Source organism: Chenopodium album, chromosome 21 (assembly GCF_948465745.1).
Source record: "Chenopodium album chromosome 21, dcCheAlbu1.1, whole genome shotgun sequence".
NCBI classification, from domain to species: domain Eukaryota; kingdom Viridiplantae; phylum Streptophyta; class Magnoliopsida; order Caryophyllales; family Amaranthaceae; genus Chenopodium; species Chenopodium album.
The window spans coordinates 34,809,625-34,832,277 of NC_137854.1; the positions used below are offsets into that span (position 1 = coordinate 34,809,625).

The 22,653-nt window shown below is 34.3% G+C and overlaps 2 protein-coding genes, 4 non-coding genes and 1 pseudogene across 12 annotated transcripts; 1 reads left to right on the forward strand and 6 right to left on the reverse strand.

The window, feature by feature from the left end:
• Nucleotides 1–1,685: 1,685 nt before the first annotated feature.
• On the reverse strand, nucleotides 1,686–1,847 carry LOC145603193 (U1 spliceosomal RNA). Its single transcript, XR_014104725.1, has one exon. It is a non-coding gene; the product is annotated as a U1 spliceosomal RNA (small nuclear RNA).
• An 818-nt stretch (nucleotides 1,848–2,665) lies between these two features.
• On the reverse strand, nucleotides 2,666–2,782 carry LOC145603348 (U5 spliceosomal RNA). Its single transcript, XR_014104854.1, has one exon. It is a non-coding gene; the product is annotated as a U5 spliceosomal RNA (small nuclear RNA).
• A 708-nt stretch (nucleotides 2,783–3,490) lies between these two features.
• TRNAS-AGA (transfer RNA serine (anticodon AGA)) lies at nucleotides 3,491–3,572 on the reverse strand. The gene has a single exon. It is a non-coding gene; the product is annotated as a tRNA-Ser (tRNA).
• A 932-nt stretch (nucleotides 3,573–4,504) lies between these two features.
• On the reverse strand, nucleotides 4,505–4,701 carry LOC145603334 (U2 spliceosomal RNA). Its single transcript, XR_014104843.1, has one exon. It is a non-coding gene; the product is annotated as a U2 spliceosomal RNA (small nuclear RNA).
• Nucleotides 4,702–7,764: 3,063 nt separating this feature from the next.
• Nucleotides 7,765–14,964, forward strand: LOC145601144 (GCN5-related N-acetyltransferase 5, chloroplastic-like). Of its 7 annotated transcripts, none has more exons than XM_081657091.1 (6): nucleotides 7,765–8,575; nucleotides 10,399–10,708; nucleotides 11,413–11,458; nucleotides 13,704–13,941; nucleotides 14,206–14,265; nucleotides 14,358–14,964. In XM_081657091.1, exons 1-3 carry the CDS (start codon nucleotides 7,887–7,889, stop codon nucleotides 11,443–11,445), a joined length of 1,032 nt encoding a protein of 343 aa, XP_081513217.1. In that variant the 5' UTR covers nucleotides 7,765–7,886; the 3' UTR covers nucleotides 11,446–11,458; nucleotides 13,704–13,941; nucleotides 14,206–14,265; nucleotides 14,358–14,964. The 7 variants fall into 7 exon arrangements, with proteins under 7 accessions (XP_081513217.1, XP_081513219.1, XP_081513215.1 ...); XM_081657093.1 differs by having other exon boundaries at nucleotides 14,230–14,265; XM_081657089.1 differs by having other exon boundaries at nucleotides 13,704–13,930.
• On the reverse strand, nucleotides 11,679–14,541 carry LOC145601143 (putative serine/threonine-protein kinase PBL28). The gene is made up of 7 exons (XM_081657087.1): nucleotides 14,408–14,541; nucleotides 14,093–14,277; nucleotides 13,685–13,883; nucleotides 13,430–13,587; nucleotides 13,253–13,357; nucleotides 12,258–12,380; nucleotides 11,679–12,164 (listed from the first exon to the last, which is right to left on the reverse strand). Exons 1-7 carry the CDS (start codon nucleotides 14,475–14,477, stop codon nucleotides 11,928–11,930), a joined length of 1,077 nt encoding a protein of 358 aa, XP_081513213.1. The 5' UTR covers nucleotides 14,478–14,541; the 3' UTR covers nucleotides 11,679–11,927.
• Nucleotides 14,965–15,511: 547 nt separating the features above from the next.
• Nucleotides 15,512–17,476, reverse strand: LOC145600722 (L-type lectin-domain containing receptor kinase IX.1 pseudogene; annotated as a pseudogene).
• Between the last annotated feature and the right edge of the window lie 5,177 nt (nucleotides 17,477–22,653).

Genomic DNA, 22,653 nt, shown 5'->3' on the forward strand with positions numbered 1-22,653 from the left:
TTTTTGTTGTAGTGCATTGACTCAAATTTGCCAATGTTAGTGATTTTTATGAATTTTCTTATTTTGATTCATCGTGAATCACTGGAACTGTGGAACATCTAATTATGCAAGTAAAGTGAAAGGCAACTTGTGTTGAGTGAACTAAGGAGGGTGTATTTTCTTGGTAATTTAACGCTAACAGTGTTAAATGAATTAAGGAAATTATTGTGATTTTGGCTTTTTCAGGGTTTTGAGATTATGTGTTTTGTTAACCAGGAAAGAACTTGCTTTGGATGAGATCTAGTATATCCCTTGAAATGAAAGTCATCGTTATCATATATGAAAGCATTTTTAGAGTTTTTTGCGATTGCAAAAGTTATCATATTTGAGCTTTTTGCATCTAATCTTAAGGTAGATTTGTACTTTGGTTTTTTAAGAGAGCACGGATCATTTTATTTAAAACCTCATTTGTTACTCATTGAGCCCATACATAATGTCTAAGCTTTTGTAAAGAGAAAAAAGTTCTTTGGTTTATGCCTGGTAGGTTGTAGCCTTATGCTTAAGGACTTGTAAGGGTTAATCTGTTTTTAGTTGCGATGAGCTGAATGATTTCAGGGGTTGATATTGTTCTCATCTCTGCCTGTGGATGTAGCTAATGCATATTGCAGTGGATCACGTAAAGATTTTGTGCCATTGTCGCTCCTATCTCTTTATCACATCTGCTTTAACAGTTACCCTTAGCTTTGTAGTTATAGAATATAGTGGTTTTGAGTATTTTGTTCAAAGTAATAGTAGATTTCGAACAAGTGCTTGACTATAGATCTTTTATTTGGCTGGTGCTTAGTTTCAGTATACCTTTGCTTTTATCATTTTACTTCAAGAAAGTAAAGAACGTGTCCTTACTTAGTTGAAGCTTTTGTATTGAAAGGCGCTAGCTGATGTTTATTTTAAATTTCTAGTTTAGTGTCTTATTGAATTATGCGTTTGAAATGTTGTCTCGTAAAAAATTGCTACTGCTTTCCTCGGCTATAACTTGCTGCTTATGTTTACTTGCAGGCTTTGGAACTTCTGTTGTAAGTAATTCTGTTTGAAGTGAACATCTCACATTACAAAACTTGACTCTCACATAGAAAAGCAACAGTAAAGGCTGGATTTTGCTGGAAAATAGATAGAGGTATGTAAATTTTGTGAGGCATATCTTTTGTCCTTCTGGGTATTTTGTCTATAAGATAAAGCATAGTATCTGTTTTCTGTTTTATTAGTTTAATATCTGAAACGTTTGTATGATCTATTATGTTAACAACATTACAACTGTGTTAGTTAATGTCAGAATCATGAGATGCTTAATGTCCTAACAACTTAGGCTTGAACTTTGAGGAATAAATCGTTGATTGTTTCCCATTATGCAAGCATGACATGCAAACAAAACATAGTAATAAAAATTATCGTCTTTTCAAACTTTTGTTTCTCTGCTGGGGTGAAAAGGCCAAGTCAATCCTTGGTATTATCAACTTGGTAATGTTTTGTAAATGATTTCAAGCAGCTTGCCTGTAGAATTAGTTCATGCTTAATTGTATTTGAGATTTATATTAAGAGTGGCTGGACTGTGCAATGGACTGATGTCAGAACTACACGATGCAGCAGTGTAGTCTTCATACACTGAGATGTATACCGACGTTAGAATAACTGTTGAAACTGTAAATTGTATAGGGGCCGCGCGAACGCAGGCCCCCACTATCACAAATTATGACGTACACTCTTCCTCTTGGGAAGATGTTAGGCATGCACCCCTCCTGATGTGCAATGGAGGCCACCAACCTAGGCCATGAGCCTTCATGATCGCCCATTGACCCCGTCCAGGTAAGTATGTTGCTCAGTCATGCACATCTTTTTTTTATATCCCTCTTTCTTACGAAGCCTATAGTATTTGATAATGTGGGACAATTCAACTTGTCACCACTATTCAGTAATTTAGCGATTGTAATATTCATCAATGTATGTTTATATGCATATTGCCATATTGGGATTTAGTATTACAAGACATAGGACAGGTATAAAAATCATAAATTTATAATAGATCAAGCTATGAATAGAGGTACTAGTTTGAGTACATAAATTTTGAGTTTTCTTGTCTTCAAATTGATGGCAGGAACTCTAGAACTTTACCCAGCAAACGAAGATGAAATTCACGAAGTTCATTCGAAGCTCGTTTGTGGAGGAAAGAACGAAAAAGGCTAAATTAAGAACAAGGTGATAATATGGTATGGGACTATAGGGGTTGTCTGCCTACCATTACGGCATTACCCATGCCAATTTAGCTTGTATAGCCATGATAGGCAGGCAGCCAGATAAGGTTGACATGTTATGTTATTTTTATTAGTCAATAAATATGGAAACACCCTTGTTATGTTACTTTGACAGTCTGATTATACCCATTTCAGGTCATGTTTACTATTTCAATCAACAAAGGAAGACATTATAAACTATTTTCTCTATTCCCAAAGGTCATGTTTGGTAGTTTATACAATAATAAGTAAAATCAAGAATTAAGACATTAAATTAACTTCTACGATAAGCATACATGCATTTAGAATGAAAAAACTACACGTATTTTTTGATAAAATGTATTGTCGCATATAAAGCATGATCAACTAGGAGAGTGTATACTTTTGAATAGACTTGTTGGAAGCTCCAATAATGGAACTTCCTCCAAAAATAAACGTATGCCACTGAATGCAGCGAGCACACGGTAATCTTTAGTAAAAGGCGAAAGAATAGTTCGCTCTGTGCTCACTGCGTGGCTGCGTGAATATAATACTAAATTTGCTTAGTAATATATAATTCATTTCTGGCTTGGATCTTATGTTATTGACCGATGTGGGACTTTATTATCCTCAATACTACTAAGTAATGTGTCTTTGCCCCAGCAGTTTACAGGAATATAGCAATATATGCTAAAGATAAAGCTAATTTGATACCCAAGCACTATTGAAATGAGTTGGATTTTTTGCATATGAGTACTTGGAATTATTGGCTTTGTTATTGTTGGTTAATATTGTGATTCTTTCATATATAGTTAACAACTTAACATGCTCTCTACTGAAGATTGTTTCATAATTAATCAAATCCCTTCAGCTTTATTACTGTGTTTCAGAATTCAGAATTCGAATGCTTGATAATTAGCAGATATTTGCCAAAGATTAACATGTTTTGTGCACAGTAGGAGAAGCTGGCAGTTGGTGCCTTGGTGGTACATGTCGGATGTCACAGCCTTTTGGCTCTAATCAAGTGTAGCGATTGTTTAATATCGAAAATTGGGTTCTGAATTAATGAGGAACGCTAGGAATTATACTACGGACGGAGCATATATTGATTGAAAGAAGGTAATGCAGTGAGTTTCATTCATGTCTGTTTGTATTCACTATTCAGAACATTAAAATGGTATAATGTACATAGATTCACACACACACACACACACACAAAAAAAAAAACAAGAAAAAGAAAAAAAAGGCGTGGACGGCAGGATTCGAACCTGCGCGGGCAAAGCCCACATGATTTCTAGTCATGCCCGATAACCACTCCGGCACGTCCACATTGTTGTTAAGAATTGAAATATAAATTACAAGTATATTAATATCCACTATTATGATTGACAGTAAAAGGAACTTTTGGTGTCTAAAGAACATATTGTGTTACTATCAATACTATGTGATCATTCTCCATATGACCATATCTGTAGATCTGTAATACAGTAATATTTATTGGTATTTAATTTTTATTTAGTTACGAACAGATTATATTATGATAAGTAGATATATTATGATAATATTTGTCATTGTATAATATCTATTAGATATATTAGTAAAAAGAATGCACTCAGAGATGGAATATGGCTGGCAAGTTCAGAATTACTGTGGAAAATTTTTACTGTATAAGATTAGACCACAGCATGATCTCATAATACAATAAAATTTGCATAATCAAAGACAAGCTAATGAATACCCTCGGGGCAATAGCATGCTCCTTAAAATAAAATTCTCACGCCATTGGTATTTGTTTAGGGTCCTCGTATTAAAAGTGAACTAGTATTTGGGCCCGAGCAATGCCCCGAGTCATCACACATAGCTTATTAATATACATACATTTAGTCTATGAATCAATTATCACATCTTGAAGAGTAATTGCATTTGGTATTTATATGGTGATCATAAAGTATGACATAGCTTGGTGGTAAGACATTGAGTGTGTTGAATACTTAAATTAGAGGTCACGTGTTCAATCTTATATTGGTATTTTTTTTTTATAAGTTAATGACATACATGAAATGGGAATCTAAATTACATTCTAAATCAGTATTATATGACGGAGGGAGTGGTATGAATATACTAGTCTACAAATTTCCATGAACAACAATTTAAACAAAGATGATAATGATTTGAAAATAATAAAAACAGAGTATAACCCTGTATCTATTTTTTTCTGGTTACACATCATCTAATTCACTAAAAAGTTGAATTAAGTATTGGTGGGGTGCGCCAGGCCCGTGCAGTAGTGCAACGCATGGGCGAAGCATGAAGATCCCAGTAGCAAGCTACTGTGGTGGATCTTCCCCCTTAAAAAATAAATTTAATATCGTTGTGGGTCATTGACCCACGTATCAGATATTAAACTGATAAGAACAGATACTACACTTGATCTTAGCCAAAAGGCCGAGAAAGGTATGACTTCTTTAGTCTAATCTCTTGCGCTTTATAACCTGATGTTGCTGTGGGTATGTTGTCTTTTGCCGATGTGGTACATTTCTTCTGATTAAGGGCTTTGTTCACTGCAAACTTCAGGAACTCGGTAATTAAGAGCCAATTGTCATGGAATTGCTGATTTTGTAAATTGTTGAAAGAGGCAAATAGCCAATGGTCATTGAGATTACTGAAGTACAAGGATACAAACGTGAAATTACCCATTGAGCCAATGGTCATGAGATATCACGACACATACACACATAATTGCTTGTATACTAAGTAGAATTTAGAGGTAAGACTACTTACAATTGAAACTTTTTTTGAAGAAACAATTGAAACTTTTGATACTTTTACAAAAAAAAAAAAAAAATTATAAATGTGTATTTAAATACACTCAAATCCTAGCTATGGCGTATTGTTTTGACATGAAATATTGACCTATCTTCATTTCTTTGATATCAATCTCAAAGAATTTTCATTTATAATGGAGGGTTGGGAAATTTGAGACTTACAATATGAAACCAATTCCATTTAACAAAAATAGGCAATTTGTTACATAAAATTGCTGGAAAGACATTACATTATGTATTTATGTACCATAATTACAACTCTAACTTGTAGGATTGGATAATCTTTCCTAATTACTATGCCTATCAAGTAACTGTTATGTTTAGTTTCATGCCCTCTTTACAATAATTATACACACCACAAGTGAAGTAATGAGACCCTGTACAACGAAGAGGAATGAAGGTTTTTCCTGTATGGTCTTCAAATATGACATTGCCATTGTTACAAGCTTCAAAGTTATTGGCTGTCACCTCTTGCACTTCTAAGCCTTCTTTATAGTTAAATTCTGCACCACGAAAGACCCAACATCATAAACACAACCATTCTTTTTTTTGATAGTTGTTTAGGTGTATGTACAACCAAATTGCATTCGTATATAAAATCTCGAAGATAAATATCTATCAAATATACTATTAAAACATCCTATTGGTCAATTTTTTTTAATATATTTAGATGTTAAATGTCGTTATCTTGTTTATTACAAAAAATGTCTTAAGATAGTCCCATATTGTGAATCATTATCAAATTTCTACATGCATAAGAAAAAAAATATCAAATATGAGGTGATTCTATAGTGCATGTTTCAATAAAAAAAAAATGAGGAAAAGAATAAAATACATTACCAAGAACATCACCCAAGTGGAATGTCTTTCCAGCCAACCATGCCTTGTAGTCAACATTTGGGTTCCAACCTTGTTCATCACCCACTCTATGAACTTGATGCCCATAAATTGATTGAACCAACACCATAATAAGGAACATTCTATACACAAATGCCTTGCTCATTATGGTGTTGTTTTAATGGTAATGGGTAAATAAATTGTGACTTTTTTCGTTTGCAACTTGCTCTTGGCAGATATTATATTTATGCATGCATATGATATAAATAGAAGCATTGTTCAACTTTGCGCAAATTTAGATGTACTTTGCCAATATTTTGTGGCTATACATAGCTATATGTCTAATTAATTAATTAATTAATTACTCACTTTGGTTTCTAACCTTTTCCATGCCCTCATTAGCAAAAATTTGTTGGAAATCCATGATTTATTCAAATCTCTCTAAATATAATCATTATAATGTAGTTTATTGATTAACACCTATTCAACATGTGGTGATTTAACGTATATATTAACACCTATTCAATATGTGGTAACTCAATGTATATTCGTATTAGCATGCATTGAAAAAAATTTAAAATATAATTTCTTCTACAAATAATTTACTCTAATAAACAATACAAATAAATATCCAAGTCAATTACATGCAATATTACACTAATAATAATAATAATAAAAGCTTTAATTTGTACACAATTGATAAATAAATTAGATTTTAACATGTATGTTTAATAACTAAATTTCTTCTACAAATAATCTACTCTAATAAACAATACAAATAAAGATCCAAGTTAATTACACGCAATATTAAACTAATAATAATAATAATAATAATAATAATAATAATAATAATAAAGCTTTAATTTGAACACACTTGATAAATAAATTAGATTTTAACATGTCTGTTTAATAACTAAATTTATAAACAATGTTAGTAAATTTTAATGTATATAACTATCAAGTAATGTAATAATTATAAAAGACTACAAATTTTTCGCTTTATAAGTTCATATCACAACCTCATAACGTTTGTAAAGAGCATATAAGACTAACCAAATAAAAAAATGTTGTTACAGTTTATCGCAAAGGGTTTAGGCACGAGTTGTAAACAATATAGGTAAAATAAGGGCCTGTTCACATTTACTGAACTGAAGTGAACTGAACTGAATTGAATTGAGCTGAAATAAATATTTTATGAGAGAGGGAAATTAGGAGCTGAAATGAAATGAACTGATTGGAGCTGAACTGAACTGAAATTAAGTACATGTGAACAGACCCTAAGTCACATGTTGAAACAAGTTGATTTAAACATTTCAGGTTGGAGCGGAACGAGTTACTAAATGTTAAAACGTAACTTATTCATCAATTCAGTTTCGAGTTGAGGTCTCGCAAATTGATATGATATCGGGTACAAGTCTTATACGACTCAATATTATTCAATTGAATTCGTTAGTGGGCTGAATAGTTGGAGTCAATTTTCGGTTCCTAAAAGATAGATTGTAAGCAGTTTGGTACTAGACTTCAAGTTAGATTAGGTCAATAGCAAGCGGTTTCATGATTCAAATTGAATTTGACAATGCTACATATGTTCAAGTAATTACTCCTTAATCACTTTGACTTCCAATCCAATTCTCCATGCCTTTAATTCGTCAAAGCCACCTTGTAAAATTTTTCGAATTTGTTTGGTTGACATGAAAAGTGAGACTTTCTAGGAATTATGGAGTATATATATAGTATTTTTTTTTTTTAAAAAAAAAAGAAATTTACAATTTATGAGAAAGTTTAAGAGTAATTCATATGTGAACCAAACAACACCCTTCCCTTTTCACGATCCAAACCCTTCAAATTGTCTTTTCCACGAATTGCCTTATCCATCCAATACAATTTCTCCCTCAAAATGAGATGCAAGTAATGCAACATTGCAACCACCTTCAATTCTTGCACAACTTTAGAACACTCATTTTTCCAAAGCTTTCCAACAATGGCGGCAACACTCTTTCTCCTCCCTATTGCTGATTCTCATCACTACCCCACTTTCCAATCAAAATTCTCTCCCAAATCAAAGCTCCAACCTCTCTTTCTCTCTCCTTCAAAAAGATCAAATCAATCCAATTTCAACTCCCAATTCACTCGCTTCTCCACCTCTTCTTCTTCTTCATCTGATCATCCTTCATCTTCACCCCAATCTTCCATTGCCTACAACACCCAAAACCCACTAAAATTTAGCCGTTTTTTAACGGATAATGAGCTCCAAAAAGTTCAATTTCTTGAAAATTACACTTATTCTTGCAAATTGCCATCTGGGTATTTGAGTATTAGGGTTATGAAAGATATGGAGCTTAATATGACTGTTGAATTGCTTGCTGAATCATTTGCTGAGTCCATGTTTTTGCCTAATATGTACTTAACTGTGTTGGGTTTTTTGATTAAGCAGTATTTGATTGAGAGGAGGGGTTTGATGCCTCATTGTGTTACCCTAATTGGATTTTTTCGAGGCGAAGAAGGGAATATTGGTGATGATTTTGATGGTGAAGGTAGAGAAGAAGAATTAGCTGGGACAGTGGAAGTGTCCTTTGATAGAAGGGGTGCTAATTCTTCACCTCCTACGCCAACCCCACCTAAGGATTGCCCTTACATATGTAATATGACTGTGAAAGACCGCCTTAGAAGGTGAAATTCTTATTCTTTGATTTATAGTGTTGGTATTTCATATGCAATTTACATTTTGTAGAATTGTTGGTAATCTTGATGCATATATAATTCGCCTATGGAAGTGAGTGTGCACGCTTGTGTGAGTTTGCTGTTTGGATTTTGAGGACATTATATTTATAACATTTGTGCGACCTATTATATGTTGTAAAATTGATCTTATGCTTTGAATTAGGATTGGGATTGAAATGATCTTTGTTGTGCAAATTGGTTTTATATGCTACTAGTCTCGATGTGGCTTAGAGATATGTCACACTCTTGACATATTCGTTATTGGATAGAAATGGTTATCTTCTTCATACATGTCTGTATATGTAAATAATGCCAGCTAAAAGGGAATTTCTTGTGAGGGGGAGTGATAGAGTATTTAACATATTCTTAGGCCTCAACCATTAGCTTAAGCTTTTGGTTGAAATGATCCTCTAACAAAAAGTATCTCAAAAATCAGGTGTTTGTATCAATAAGCAGCATGAAGATTGCTGTCATAACCTTCATTTAACAAAAGGGCATTATTATAAAACTAAAAAGCAAATTAAAGGCAACTTTAATTCTTTTTGAAAAGTTTAGGACCTTATAATTTGAGGAGACCTTATAATTTTAGGCTCCATTCTTAGTAAATATGACATTGATTTTCTTTGGAGTGGCTACTATCAGGGTGTATTGTGTATTTTTGTGCTTGGGTAGGAAGTAGGAACCAGGATGAGCATGATCATTTCTTTGGTTTAAGCACCTTATTTCTGCCCTGTTACTTTTGGTGGTTTCTTTTGAATTTGTACTGTGGGCTTTAGAGGAAGGTGCCTGAATTGATATATTTAGGCCCTGTTTGATTCACCTTAATTTTGCTGAACTGAAATTATTTTTACTGCACTGAACTTATTTTTACTGAACTGAACTTATTTTTACTGAACTGAAATTATTTTTACAGAAATTAAATTATTTTTACTGAATTGAAATTATTTTTACTGATTTTCTATTATAATTCTTCTTTAAGAAAACTGAATTTTAGTGAACTGAAATTAATTTTACTGAAGTGAACTTATTTTTACTGAACTGAGCTTATTTTTAATGAACTGAAATTATTTTTACTTAATATTATTTTTTTAAGGTGAAAAGAACAGGGCCTTAGTTATTTTTTTTTTTTCCATGAAAGGTAATACAGTTTAATTACTGTTAAAAAGGCATAAATTACAATACGTTTGCAAAGCACAACAGACACAACAGGGAACTACTGATAAAAAGAACTATAAATACTGGCATGAGATATTTTGCTTTGAAAAAAATATGAGGTATATGTTAATATATTACCATTATGACCGTTTACAATTGCTGAATTGATGCTGGCTCAAATGTCTACATACGATGCTTATAGATGCACTTTTTTTTTTTTTTTTTTTTTTTTTTTTATTTTTTTATTTTATATTTAATATTCTCAATGATGGAGAGGTGTTTCACTAGTAGCATCTCTCTTAGTTGATGTCAAACACGTGCAAATAAGCTGTGTGTTCATTTAAGGTTCTGCACTTCTGCGTATGGATTTTTTACTCCGCATGTAATTTCTCAGATACTTTATCTTGACCTGCTGCCTTAACTTGAATGTTAGCCATCTTCTGAATTTTCAATGTTTGAGAAACTGTCACAAATTATCTGCTATTTGAATGCCAATATCATTAAAGTGGAGTTGCAACTTGCTAGATATACACATTTCTATGCTGATATTGAAAATTGTTGTGCATCATTAATGATTGGCTGAGTTAGGAATAAAGTATTGATGTTATTTGTTCCAGGAGGGGCATTGGTTGGCATCTTTTGAAGGCAAGTGAGGAACTAATATCAAACATGAGCTCCTCAAGAAATGTCTACTTGCATTGTAGAATGATTGATTCAGCACCGTTTAACATGTATAAGAAGGCAGGATACACCATTTCTAAGACAGACAGTCTCTTAGTCCTACTCTCCCTACAAAGACGGAAACATTTGATGTGTAAGGAGCTTCCTGCTTTGACCAAGCCCTTGGAGACAGTCGTTGCTGGGGATGTAGAAGAAGACCCCTCTTTAAATGATGGGGGAGAATCAGAACCTTTATTGTTCGATGAGGTATTGATACTAATCTGAACTTCGGAATGGGATTTTCAGGAATGATCCGATTCTTGTTCTCTCTTCTCTCTCAAACTCTCTCACACACATACCACCAATGCACCAGGGTACCAGATGGGGATTTGTGTGTATGTTCTGTGCTCAAGTCAACTGATTCATAATGATTTGTGCTCATGACTGAACCTGCTCATTTAAGTCATTTTTTTTGGTCAATTTCTGATCAGTATTATTCTTTGTGTGTTGGGGTTTCTGATGAAATAATCCTGTAATTAAACACACTTGGAAGACATACCATTTGATTCATTCTAATAGAAAATTTTCTAGCTCTAATTTTTCACTGCCATGAGTTAAATAACACGTGGGTGGGAACGAATAAATTGTTATCTCCACGGCTTGAAAAGGCTAAAGAAACACTGATCATTTCTCCTTGATCTCACTTTGAAAAGGATAGAGTTTTCTTTGGCATCATGCGACCACTTGAAAGTGTTGAAACACTATATCTTATACCTTCGCACACAAGCCTTTTTTGTGTAGCCTTTTTAATATTCTCCCTGTGGTGCTGTAGATCTGTGATACGGGTTAATAACCTTGTCTTGCACAAATAATTGTATATACATCATAGGTCTTTATGACTTTATTTCATAACAAATACTATGATTCTCAAGACTAATCAATTTCATGAATCGACTTTTATTGCACTTCAGGTTTTGCAGAGCTCTCTTGATATGGATGGATGAATTTCAGCTTTTGGTGAGTATGAATGTTACTTACAAATACAATTACAATCTGTTTATGTTGTGCATAAATATGTATATATGAGTATATATATTTTTTGCTGCCCTCAGAAATACCCTTGTGCAAGATAGAATAAAGATGTTACTTCTGAATTGGGTTTATTAAGAGTTGATGCTTACTGTGCAAAGCTGCAAATTATTCCGTTTCACATGAACTCAAAAGTACATGATACATGTATCATAAATACTAATAAGACTTGTACACTTTTATACCCACACCAAGAAACACAAAAGAGAGTCCCCCCTCCCCCCTGTTTGCGAGGGAGTAGGGACACAAAAGCAATGAAACCTACAGTTTTTCCCCCATCAAGGAACTACTGTCTTCTAACCTAGATAACCCGAATCTTATAAGCTTGTGGAATTCCCATGAAATGAATTATATGAACGAATTTGGGCCATTCCTATGAGTGAAGCATGTTGGCAATTTAGATCATTCTTAGTGTATGTAGAGCCATACCTAAGCCTTTGGAATTTGTATGAAAAATCAGTTGGAGCTCATTAACACACTCTGACATGGTTGGTCTTTCAGTACTATCGATTCGTACACAACGTGATGCTAAATTTGCAAACATAGCTATAGATTCCATTGTGTAAGAGTTCCGTGGTAGCTCAGGATCTATAATCTTCCGCAGCTTCTTTCGGTCATTCAGCATGTTTCTGGCCTGAAGCATTTTGTTTTATTTAGATGTCATTTGTCAGTAATACATTTCCAAGGAGTTGTATATTGTGTATTTATCGTAAGATTTGTAACATACCTGTAATACTAGGTTTTGATCTGTTGGTCCCTGGTTTAAATTGACTGCTTTACGTCCTGTCAAAAGCTCAAGAAGCACTACTCCAAATGCATAAACATCACTTTGTAGAGTCAGTCTTCCTGTCTGTCACCAGTATAGCATCTCATTAGGATCATTCTTATCACCTGATGCAGTAAGTTTGTAGATAGATGATGAAGCATATGAAAGAGGACCTATCATTCCAATATGCAATTCAATCTCTTTCAAGAACTTACAATACTGCATAAATAACTTGATATTTTTGGACTAGAAATGGCAAGTTCAATATAATTGATTTTGTTTTTTTGGGTGCTAGCTAAACTAGCTGGAGAATTCTCCAGGGGTTTGAACCTTAGACCTGGGTTCAAAACAAGATCCAAATATTAGAATTAATTCTGTATGGCTTATTTATATTTTTTGACGGAATTCCTTTTGCCTTCTTATAAAACAACATATAAAAGATGGGGGTATTTTTTTTTTTGAAGGATTAGGGTGGGGTTATCTTGGCTCTTGGAGGCTTATCAAGTGTCCGTCAACCTCAAGGTTATGGAGCTGGTTTATGTTCATGTCAGTTATAACTAGAATGTAGAGTTAGTCAAGATTTGCTTGAGATTAAAATAGCTATTCTTGCTCCTAGTCCTAGCTGTGTTCACAACATGAGGATGCTGATTCTTGGTCTGTGTTCACGACTTGAGGATGCTGATTCTTGGTCTGTGTCCATGACTTGAGGATGCTGTTTCTTTTAAACGTATCCAAGATTAATGCATCTGGATTGTTGTTATTATGATATGGTAACTTTTAACATTATTTATGTTAAAATCATCCCCTCCCCAACAGTATAACATAAAACAAAGAAAAGAAAGGACTGAGAGATTGAGATAGGAAAGCTGAATGTAGAGTATAAGACTGTCAGATATAGTTCTTATCTTATATGGATACAGGAGAAAAAAAACTAGTTCAGAAAAAAATAAGCATACCGATGTATACTCAGGGTCGAAGTAGCCAAAAGTTCCTAGTACATTTACTGTAGCATAAGTTTCTTGACCCTCTGGCATCAACTTTGCAAGTCCAAAATCTGATATCTGTTCAAAAGCCACTGTTCGATCAACAGATTGCTCAGCAATACAAGCAGCTTTGTGGGTCGGATTTCTTACCTTCGCATCAAAGTTGGTGCTTAAAAGAATGTTGGTGGATTTGAGATCTCTATGGATGATAGGTATACCAACTGCTGAACTTGAATGCAGATAAGCAAGCCCTCTTGCTGCCCCTAGTGCCACTTTAAGCCTTGTTGACCAATCCATCTTGCGTTCACCTATTTTCAACAAATTGTAATTTAAGTTATTATTTGATTATATTCAAGTGATTTGAGAATTTTTATGAATGATCCCTTTTGAATGAAGTAAACTTACTGTTCAAGTGATCCTGTAGGTTGCCATTCTGCATGTATTCATATACAAGGAACCGGTGCTTTCCATCGGCACAATACCCAATTAAGGTAACCAGATTCGGATGGTCCAGTCTGCTCAAGATGTCAACTTCCACCCGAAACTCACGCTCACCTTCTGCTGCTTTAACTGGTGGCAGCTGCATTTTCTTGATTGCTACAACCTGAGGGATACACAAAGCAACAGCCTTCAATCGGAGATTTTATGATGGTAATATATTGGTAATGTTATTTCTTTCACGCTTAACCTCTGTTCATATGAATGAACCTTGTGAGCGATTGAAAGATGAAATTCGGATTCAATCTTGTGTTGTTTTAACTAATTTACCAGTGTTAGAAAAGAAATGACTCCTTTCCTAAATCCTAACCATACCTCTCCTGATCGAAGAGTGCCCTTGTATACCCATCCAAAACCTCCCTTTCCTATGAAATTCTCTTCGCTGAATGACTTTGTTGCTGCTTCCATCTCCTTGAGGGTGAAAACAGATGATCCTTGGCGCCTTTTTGCAGGTGGATTCTGTTCCTCAAGTTGCCAAAATTCTACAGGTTTGTAAATCCCTGGAAATGTTTCACATGTTATCATAAATTACGTAATTAGCATTTATCATTTCAATGATTAGAATCCACTTTTTTGCCAGTTTCTATTGTAACTTAAAGAAGGACGCAATGAAGAGCAAAGATGCATTACAAGATTCACCCTGGTCCTGAGATTTGCTCCTCCTCCGTTTGTTCCATGCCGAAACCAAGCCAAAGGGCATTATGGGAACACTAATTAGCCTTGTAGAACAAAGCTACTTCTTCGTGTGCTGGATGACGTTGATAAAACCGAACAGAATTTGATTTACCATACAAGAGATAAAAGAACAACCGGCAGGTCAGCAAACTAAATTATGCAAGTATGAGTTGAGGAATCCTTAAGAGGAGTACATAGAGAGGAAGTGAAAACTTGATTTGAAGAATACTCCATTACACTAACCTTCCAACAACCTTTGAGATTTTAGAGAGAGAAAGTGAGATAGAGAGTACTTTAAGGAAAAGAAAAAGCATGAGTCTCAGGAGTCAGGAAGTAGGGGTTGGTTTGATAGTGAAATAGAAGCTTATGTCTCTTTTCTTTTCTATTTTTTCTTGTAACTGTTTCTCTTGAAAGAGAGAAAATATGGTCTGAGCTGTTGAGATGGCATTTTCATGAAAAATCTTAATGAAAAGAGAAAAAAATTAATAAATTTCTGTAAACATTATTATTTCCTTCTTTAATTTCCATAGTTTTAGTGCCTTTATTCCTTTTAGCTGCAATCATCAACTTTTGATTTTTTTTTTTTTTTTTTTTTTTTTTTTTTTTTTTTTTTTTTTTTTTGAGATTGCTTAGTTGTGCCACAATAATATATTTTTTGAGCCTACCACAATTATATTTTATTGATCCACGTTTATTTAAGTGCTTTCCTGACTAGCAAAAAGTGCTTAATATCTCCTTTTAGAATCAATTAATCTCTCTTTTTTTTCCTTTTTTTTTTGTCTAAGCAAAAGTTATGACATGATTGATCTAGATTTGGAATTACACTGTTGGGAGAAATGATGGTTTAATCATATCCAGTTATTCATAAGGGATTAGATCCCATATCAGGAATAGAAGTTAAGAAGGGAAAAGTAGGGAAATTTGGTAAATGTTCAAACACAGAATTGCCATTTAATCCCCTTTGTCGCACATTTTTTTTTGCTTTTATCTCGTGGCATAATTATAGATAATGAGACATAAGATGAGGCGTAATATGGTATAGAGGATCTCTACGGAGATCTAGCGACCAAATTCAACGCTTGAAGTAAGCATGGAAGGACCACTGCTAGAGCTATCTGTTGGCATCATAGGCACCTGATAGATTGGAACAGGCATCTTAGGTGGAAGACTAGGCATGATAGTCTCAAAGTTGAGAACTTGAATTGCTTGCTTTATAGATGGCCTGTGATTGTAATCAGGATAGGCACACCACAAACCAAGGAGCATCAAACACTCAATTTGTTTAGCGTCGAATTCCATGTGTTTAAGCTTTTGATCAGTGGCTAAATGTAGCTCACCATTGCCATAAAGATCCCACACCCACTGTATTAATCCTTTTCCTTGATGTGTTCCTGCCTCCATGAGATCGGTTGACCTCCTTCCAGTGGCAATCTCCAATGCCACCACTCCGAAACTGTATACATCTGATTCTTTGCTCGCCTTTCCTGTACTCAAGTACTCTGGGGCCATGTACCCAAAAGTCCCTGCCAGAGTTATCGTCTGAGCACTATGTCCATGCTGCATAAGCGTTGCTAAACCAAAGTCCCCAAGCTTGACATTGAAATTAGAATCTAGCATTATATTGCTGGATTTTATGTCGCGATGCACTACACACTGCTCCCACTCCTCATGTAGATAAAACAATCCAGATGCTAATCCAAGAGCTATGTTGTACCGCGCAGGCCAAGAGAGAGGAGGCTTGTTACCAAATAGGTGACAATCCAAGCTACCATTTGGCATATACTCATAAACAAGTAGGAATTCACCTTTATCATGGCACCAACCTATAAGCTGCACCAGGTTCCTACACCTTAGCCTACTTATGATCTTAACCTCGGTACTATACTCTTTTTTCCCTTGTCTACCACCCCTAGAGAATTTTTTCACCGCAATTAGCATATCCAAGTCCATAAGATAGCCCTTGTAAACGCTTCCAAATCCTCCTTCACCCAGCTTTCGTTCATTAGAGAAATTTTGTGTGGCTGATGCAAGCTCAACGTATGAAAACCTTCTCGGTCCAGCACCCCTCTCGAGCTCCTCATTGAATGAGGTATCCTCTGCATATTCTAGTCTAGGCATCTTCCTCTTCCGACATAGAAAGAAAAGCACTATTATCCCTCCCAAGAAAAAAAGAAAAACACCTAAAGATACAAGAACCAACCCCAACTTACTGAACTTGATTTTTATTTGTAAATCATCACTATTGTCCTTCCTCAAGGCCTCATCCTCAGTTATATTCAAGCTAGAATAGAACTCCCATGATTCGAGTATATGTCGCTCTGTAAACCTCCCTGTTGCTGCTGAAAATCCAATGCTAACCCATTCAGGTATGACCTGCATCAGATCAATAGGGTAAGAAAGACTATTAATTTTTTTAGGCTCATTCGAGTATGACCAAAACACACTCAAATTCTTGGTAGTGGCATCATAAATGATTGAAACATCCGCAGGAACACCACTATGTAAGGTAGCATTCCAACGCGTAGTTACAGCTGATTTAATGGAGTTGATGTTTATACCAACATGCTCATATGATGGATCCCATTCAGGATTTGAGAACGAATCAAACTCGACTATGATCATCTTGTTACTCAAGGAGTGGGATGTTGTAGTGTTAAACAATCCCAGAAACCCCCCAGCCGAGTTAAGTGGGATTTGGAAACCAGCAGGAGCAATGAAAAATGTGATCCCATGACCATACTCACCTGAAGGTTGCTCTAAAGTGTCAATAACAAAGGTAAATTTGGTAGAAAAGTCTGAAATATTTCCTGATTTTTTATCCCAAAGACGCACCTTTTTACCATATGTAATTACTCCAACATGGTTTATGTAGTTTACTTTGTTAAACTCCACTTTTCCTACTGTGTATATAGCATCCCCTTGGTAATGTATGTTTGATGAATTCGGGTTGAACCCGGAAAATCTGAAGGATATTGAGTTAGCTATAGGAAGAAGGGTAAATGGAAGGCAAAATAGGGCAAACATTACTAGAGAAATGAATGTATCCATTTTTTTTTTGAACAAGGTAAGAGCTAAAATTGAGAAGATGATAGTATTAGTGAGGCAATGTTATAAATCAATACACATTGAAATAGTACTTGACGTACGAATCATTCTAGGATAATGCGCCCTGTTAATGTTTGACTAGTGTGGAGTATTGTTTTTTTTAGCATACTCCTAGGAAAGTGTCATACTTTTAACTTTTCCTACTGGCATTTTTATTTTTGCTGATGACTTAAGCAAAGATTCTCCACGAATTTTCAGATATATATAAATATTTATATTCTTTATAGATAATTGGAGAATTTAATGTTCAAAATCATAATTTTGCAAATGTATCTAAGTTAATGTGATAACTAAAATGAAAGGGAAAGAGCAGTACAAAGTAGACTTGGTTATTGGGTAGGATTAGACCAGTCAATTTTGGTCAAAATGTCGGGTTTGAGTTAGATTTTAGGTTGTGCTAAAAACTATCTCAAATAGTGTAAAATATCATTACAAAAAATGATATATAGGTCAAATTGGATTGAATTAGGGTCAGGTTGGATACAGATTTCTTTTAGTAACTAATTTCGAGTTAGCATCGGGTCAAGTTAGGATTTAACAACACTAGGCAGGGTATACCAACGATTATAGGTTTGGGTCAAGGTTGGACAGGAACCTTTTTGGGTATGAATGTATGACCAGTATAGGGCCAAAATATTTGGCCAATTTAATAGAAAAAGAAAATATATGACGTAAAAAATTATATTAATAATTTCGTATTCAAATAAACTTAATTTTGGCGTTGTCTACTATTTTTTTCATGGATTGTTTATTAACCGATCCATTATCGGCTTGTAACCCACATTAGCCCGATCCGCTATTGCTCATATAAATCGTGACCCTCTTTTTGACCTGACCCATACCAAATTACCAACCCTAACCCGACCCTTCGTCCAATAACCAAATCTAGCACAAAGTATATTTATTTTTTGGTGCAACTGTCATAAAGACTTAGGGAGTATCTATGTATATATTATAGGGTCAATGCAACAAAAAATGATATATTGCCTTTCCATGTATTCTAGTATGCCTTCAAGTCTTCAACAATGTAGAACGTGAAGTACACTTAACAATATATTAGCTAATGTATTGTCTATTTAGTAATGTTTAATGTTTATTTAACTTCTTGCCGTCACTAATCTAGGTGGTTTGACAACAAACAGCAAGTGATTTGGTAAAACTATATTATCCTTTTTAAGTCAATATGGTCTTGTATTTATGTTTTCTCAAGATTATTGATATTTTACAGGGTCATTTCAGCTGTCCATGGAAACTTCAGCTTCGTATGCCGGATGTCAAGGGTATTATGGATGCTTTTACGAATTTTCAGGCAAAACATATCTATCGGGAAGGCAATCGGGCAGCAGACTATATTGCCTCTCTCGGTTACTTTACTCCGACTCATCAAGATATAGATCCTTTTTTAGATATAAAATTTTCTTATTTTTTACTCCTTGATAGTTTAAGTCACGGTCTTGCGAGAAGATGTACCTAAGCTCCTCAATGTATCTTACTTTTTTTTAAAAAAAACATGTTCTTGTTGTAGCTTCTCTCCTCAAGTGATCAAGTCATATGACCCGATAAGACGATGTTAGAAGGATTCAAACCCATTTTTATTATTATTTGGCTCAAATATTTACAAAAATTGATCTTTCAAACATGACCCAATGTTACTGGGTTCACTTAGTTTGGAGGTTGTTGGGTTTCTTCAAAGCCCATTAGAAAAGTTACTAGTATTATTTTTTCCAAAAAAGAAAAAAAATCAAACCTATACTTATACGTTATACCAAGTATATTACTCCCTCCGTTTTTAAATATTTGCTCCAATTCTTCATGCGCGGAGTTTTAGGAGAAATTGGAGAAATTAATTAAATATGGAGGTAGTGGGGTAGTTGAGAAAATAAAAAATTGTAAAAAAGAAAAGTGGTGGAAGAACAAGAGGAGAGAGAGTATTATGTTGGGTCCACCAAGTGTTAGAAATGAATTAAATATTGTAAAAGTTTTCCAAAAAAGGAAATGGAACAAGTATTTAAATATGGAGGGAGTAGAAAGTTGAGTTTGTACAGCTTACAAAGCTGAGTTGCTCGCGGCTGCATGAGTTGGGATTGGAGGTAGCCATGGGAAAGAAAGTTAGCATGCTCGAGCTACAAATGGACAATCAAGCATGTATCAAAGCGTTAAAGAATCCAGACAAGAAGCCAAGTAGCTGGAGTGGTCTGAATGGAGAGGGAAAAAAAAAAAAAAAATTGTTTTAAAATTTTTTCGGGAGATATCCTTTTTCCCTAAGGAAGAATTTGCAAATTGATAAAACCCGGAGGGCGAAGTTTCCATCTCCAAGGAAAAATACTCTGATCTCCTATAAAAAATATCCCTAATTCACCTTTTGGTGCTCCGACTCTTACATAAAGTTCTTGTTTCGACATCCAAGGAGAAGAGTGTGTTCATATTTTGAATAAGTGTCGTTTGCTATTAAATTTGTCTAGTTGATTAGTCTGAGTTGTTCATTGTTATTGTGAGGGAAATAAAGTAGCTGATAAGTTAGCTAATTTAGGAGTCATCGAAAGGGAGAAGGTGGTATTTTTCGATGTTGCACCATTGAAAATCTCTTCCCTGCTCCATGAGGATATCGTAGGAGTGGCCTTGCCATGCTTAGTTATTTGATTTCTTCTTTTATTGTACGGGTTTTCCCTCTTTCAAACCCAAAAAAAACCCAAGTATATTAGAAAGCTTTAATTAATGAAATTTAGTGTCCTTTAGGACTTTTAAAAAAAGGAAAAAAAAAATGTTTCCAAAAAAGTTCATATGTCACTTGTATCTTTCTATGTATATGATTGGCTCATGCCAACATAACACGTGTACCCTTCTTACAGTGCATTTTGTAACATCACCACTCAATACCCCATGTCAACAATAACTAAAAATACATAGAAAGAAGTTTTAACTTCTAACCTCAATGAATGAAAACCACACTTCTTACCATCCTAGCTAGCAACAATTTATGCTTATCCATGTAAATAAATATATTTAGCTGTAGAATAAAAAAGCACCCGAACTTTCTCTTTAAAAAAAAAAAAAAATCATAAAACTCTCTAAATTATATATCTTCGCCATTCAACATTATAATTCAAATGTATTATACAATGTAGAGAAAACTACAATACTTATAGTAATTCATTTTTGTCACCTACATGTTATTCATCACAAAACCCTTTGTTAAAAGGAAGAAAATCATTCAAAGTAACATTTCAAGGCAACACACGGGCCACATGTTAGTTGTAATGTCTAAAAACTGCCTTATTGTCAAATTTGACGAAAATTCTACAGTAGTCTCTTGAAAAATGACATCAAAAGGTTTGATATATGGAGCTTTATTATTGATTATCATTTCCATGTAAGCATTTCTTTTGGCTTTTTTTTTTTAATGTTCAAAATAAAATTCATTTTCATTATTTTTAAATTCTATTTTTAGTTTTAAAATTATTTTAAATTTTAGCACGTTTTGTGTGCGGCAGGCCACATCATGTGACCGTTTGTAAAAGAACAAAGTAATTCATATAAAACTGACCGATTAACCCCTGTAATACTGATCGAGTTATAAGGGTTACTTCCTTAGTGTTATAGGCCGAGTATTTTAGAGGGAAATTTCCCTTTTTTTTTTTTTTTCTTCTCGGATTCATCAACTTGGCTTAGAAACTTCATAACTATGTAATCATCTATTATTATGCCCATTGAATTACATTTCTCCAATACTTCTATATTTTATTAACTAATCTAAAAACCGAACATGACTTAGAAATTATGTAATTTGTATTGTATTGACCTTGTGAGTTGTGACTCTATTGCACCAAAAAAAAAAAAAAAAAAAAAAAAAAAAAAAAAAAAAAGCATATGGATCATCGAAAACTATAGGCTATAGCCCATGCTGTTGGGTGAGTCCTAGAATAATCGCAATGGCCTTTTCAACTATTGATTGTAGGTTATCATAAAGAGAAGCCTATACCGAGTGCCTACTGCCGCCCATCTTAATAATCTTTTGTTATACCAGCTAACTATTTACAGCTGCACCAACAAATTCAAGATTTGGATGGGTCCCACTTTTACTACAAGCCATCCGTAAGATTGTTGGATGTTGGGGGGTGGCTTTTAGTTTATTCCCGATGCCCTTTCATCAAGAAGAGTTTCCAATTACTTGATGCGAGATACTTCCTCCGTTTTTTTTAGTTGCTAAACTTTTATTTTTACTGTCTTTTAAGTTAAGTATACAACAAGGGACTCAATTCTTGCAAAATGTGGGGAAAGGGGACTCTATTTATTTTACGGAGGACAAAGGGATTGGGCTAGAATGGGTTTGGGTTTTCGGTGGGTTTTAATTAAATAAGGGAAAGAATTGAGTCCCCTTGGTTAAACAATTGAGTCCCTTTGGTTTAATTGTGTTTTTTATTAAGAAAAAAAATATTTTAAATTAAGACCAATAAAAATAGAGTCCCTTCCTCTTTTTGAAACAAAAATAAGGCATAGAATTACAAAACTTTCTGAATGTTTGTTTTCTTCACATCTTCATTACATCCTCGACCTTCCAACTCCACATTTCTCTTTAAAATCACAACCATCTCATAAGATAATCTTGACTCACGTGGATTGTCAACCCACCTACCACCTAGAGGTGATCAATATCAGTCTGATCCGAGTTTGGATCGATCCGGCTCGAAAATAGGGCGCGTTTGGGCAAGCCTTAAAACATATTTTTGGTTACAAACCCGATCCCAGCCGGAAAAACTCGACAAGTCTGCTACTTTTTTGCGGGTTTGGCCTGGGCACGAGAAATTTTGTCAAGATCCGGTCCGATTTTGACCACCTCTACTACCAACTTTATAATCACCCAATCAAACAAATGCAAGACAAATAAGCTACAATAAACCAGAGATGAAGAGCATGCTTTGGCTTTTTTTTTTTGTTCTTATTATTATTATTATTATTATTGAAAGAATTATTTTATTTTTTTTTGGACAACAAACATTAAAAAAAAATTCAAGAACAAAACTTTTGCATTGCTATTGCACTTTCTTAATTTCGAACAATTTTATTTTTAAACCAATCAGCAGTAATGATTAATGAAG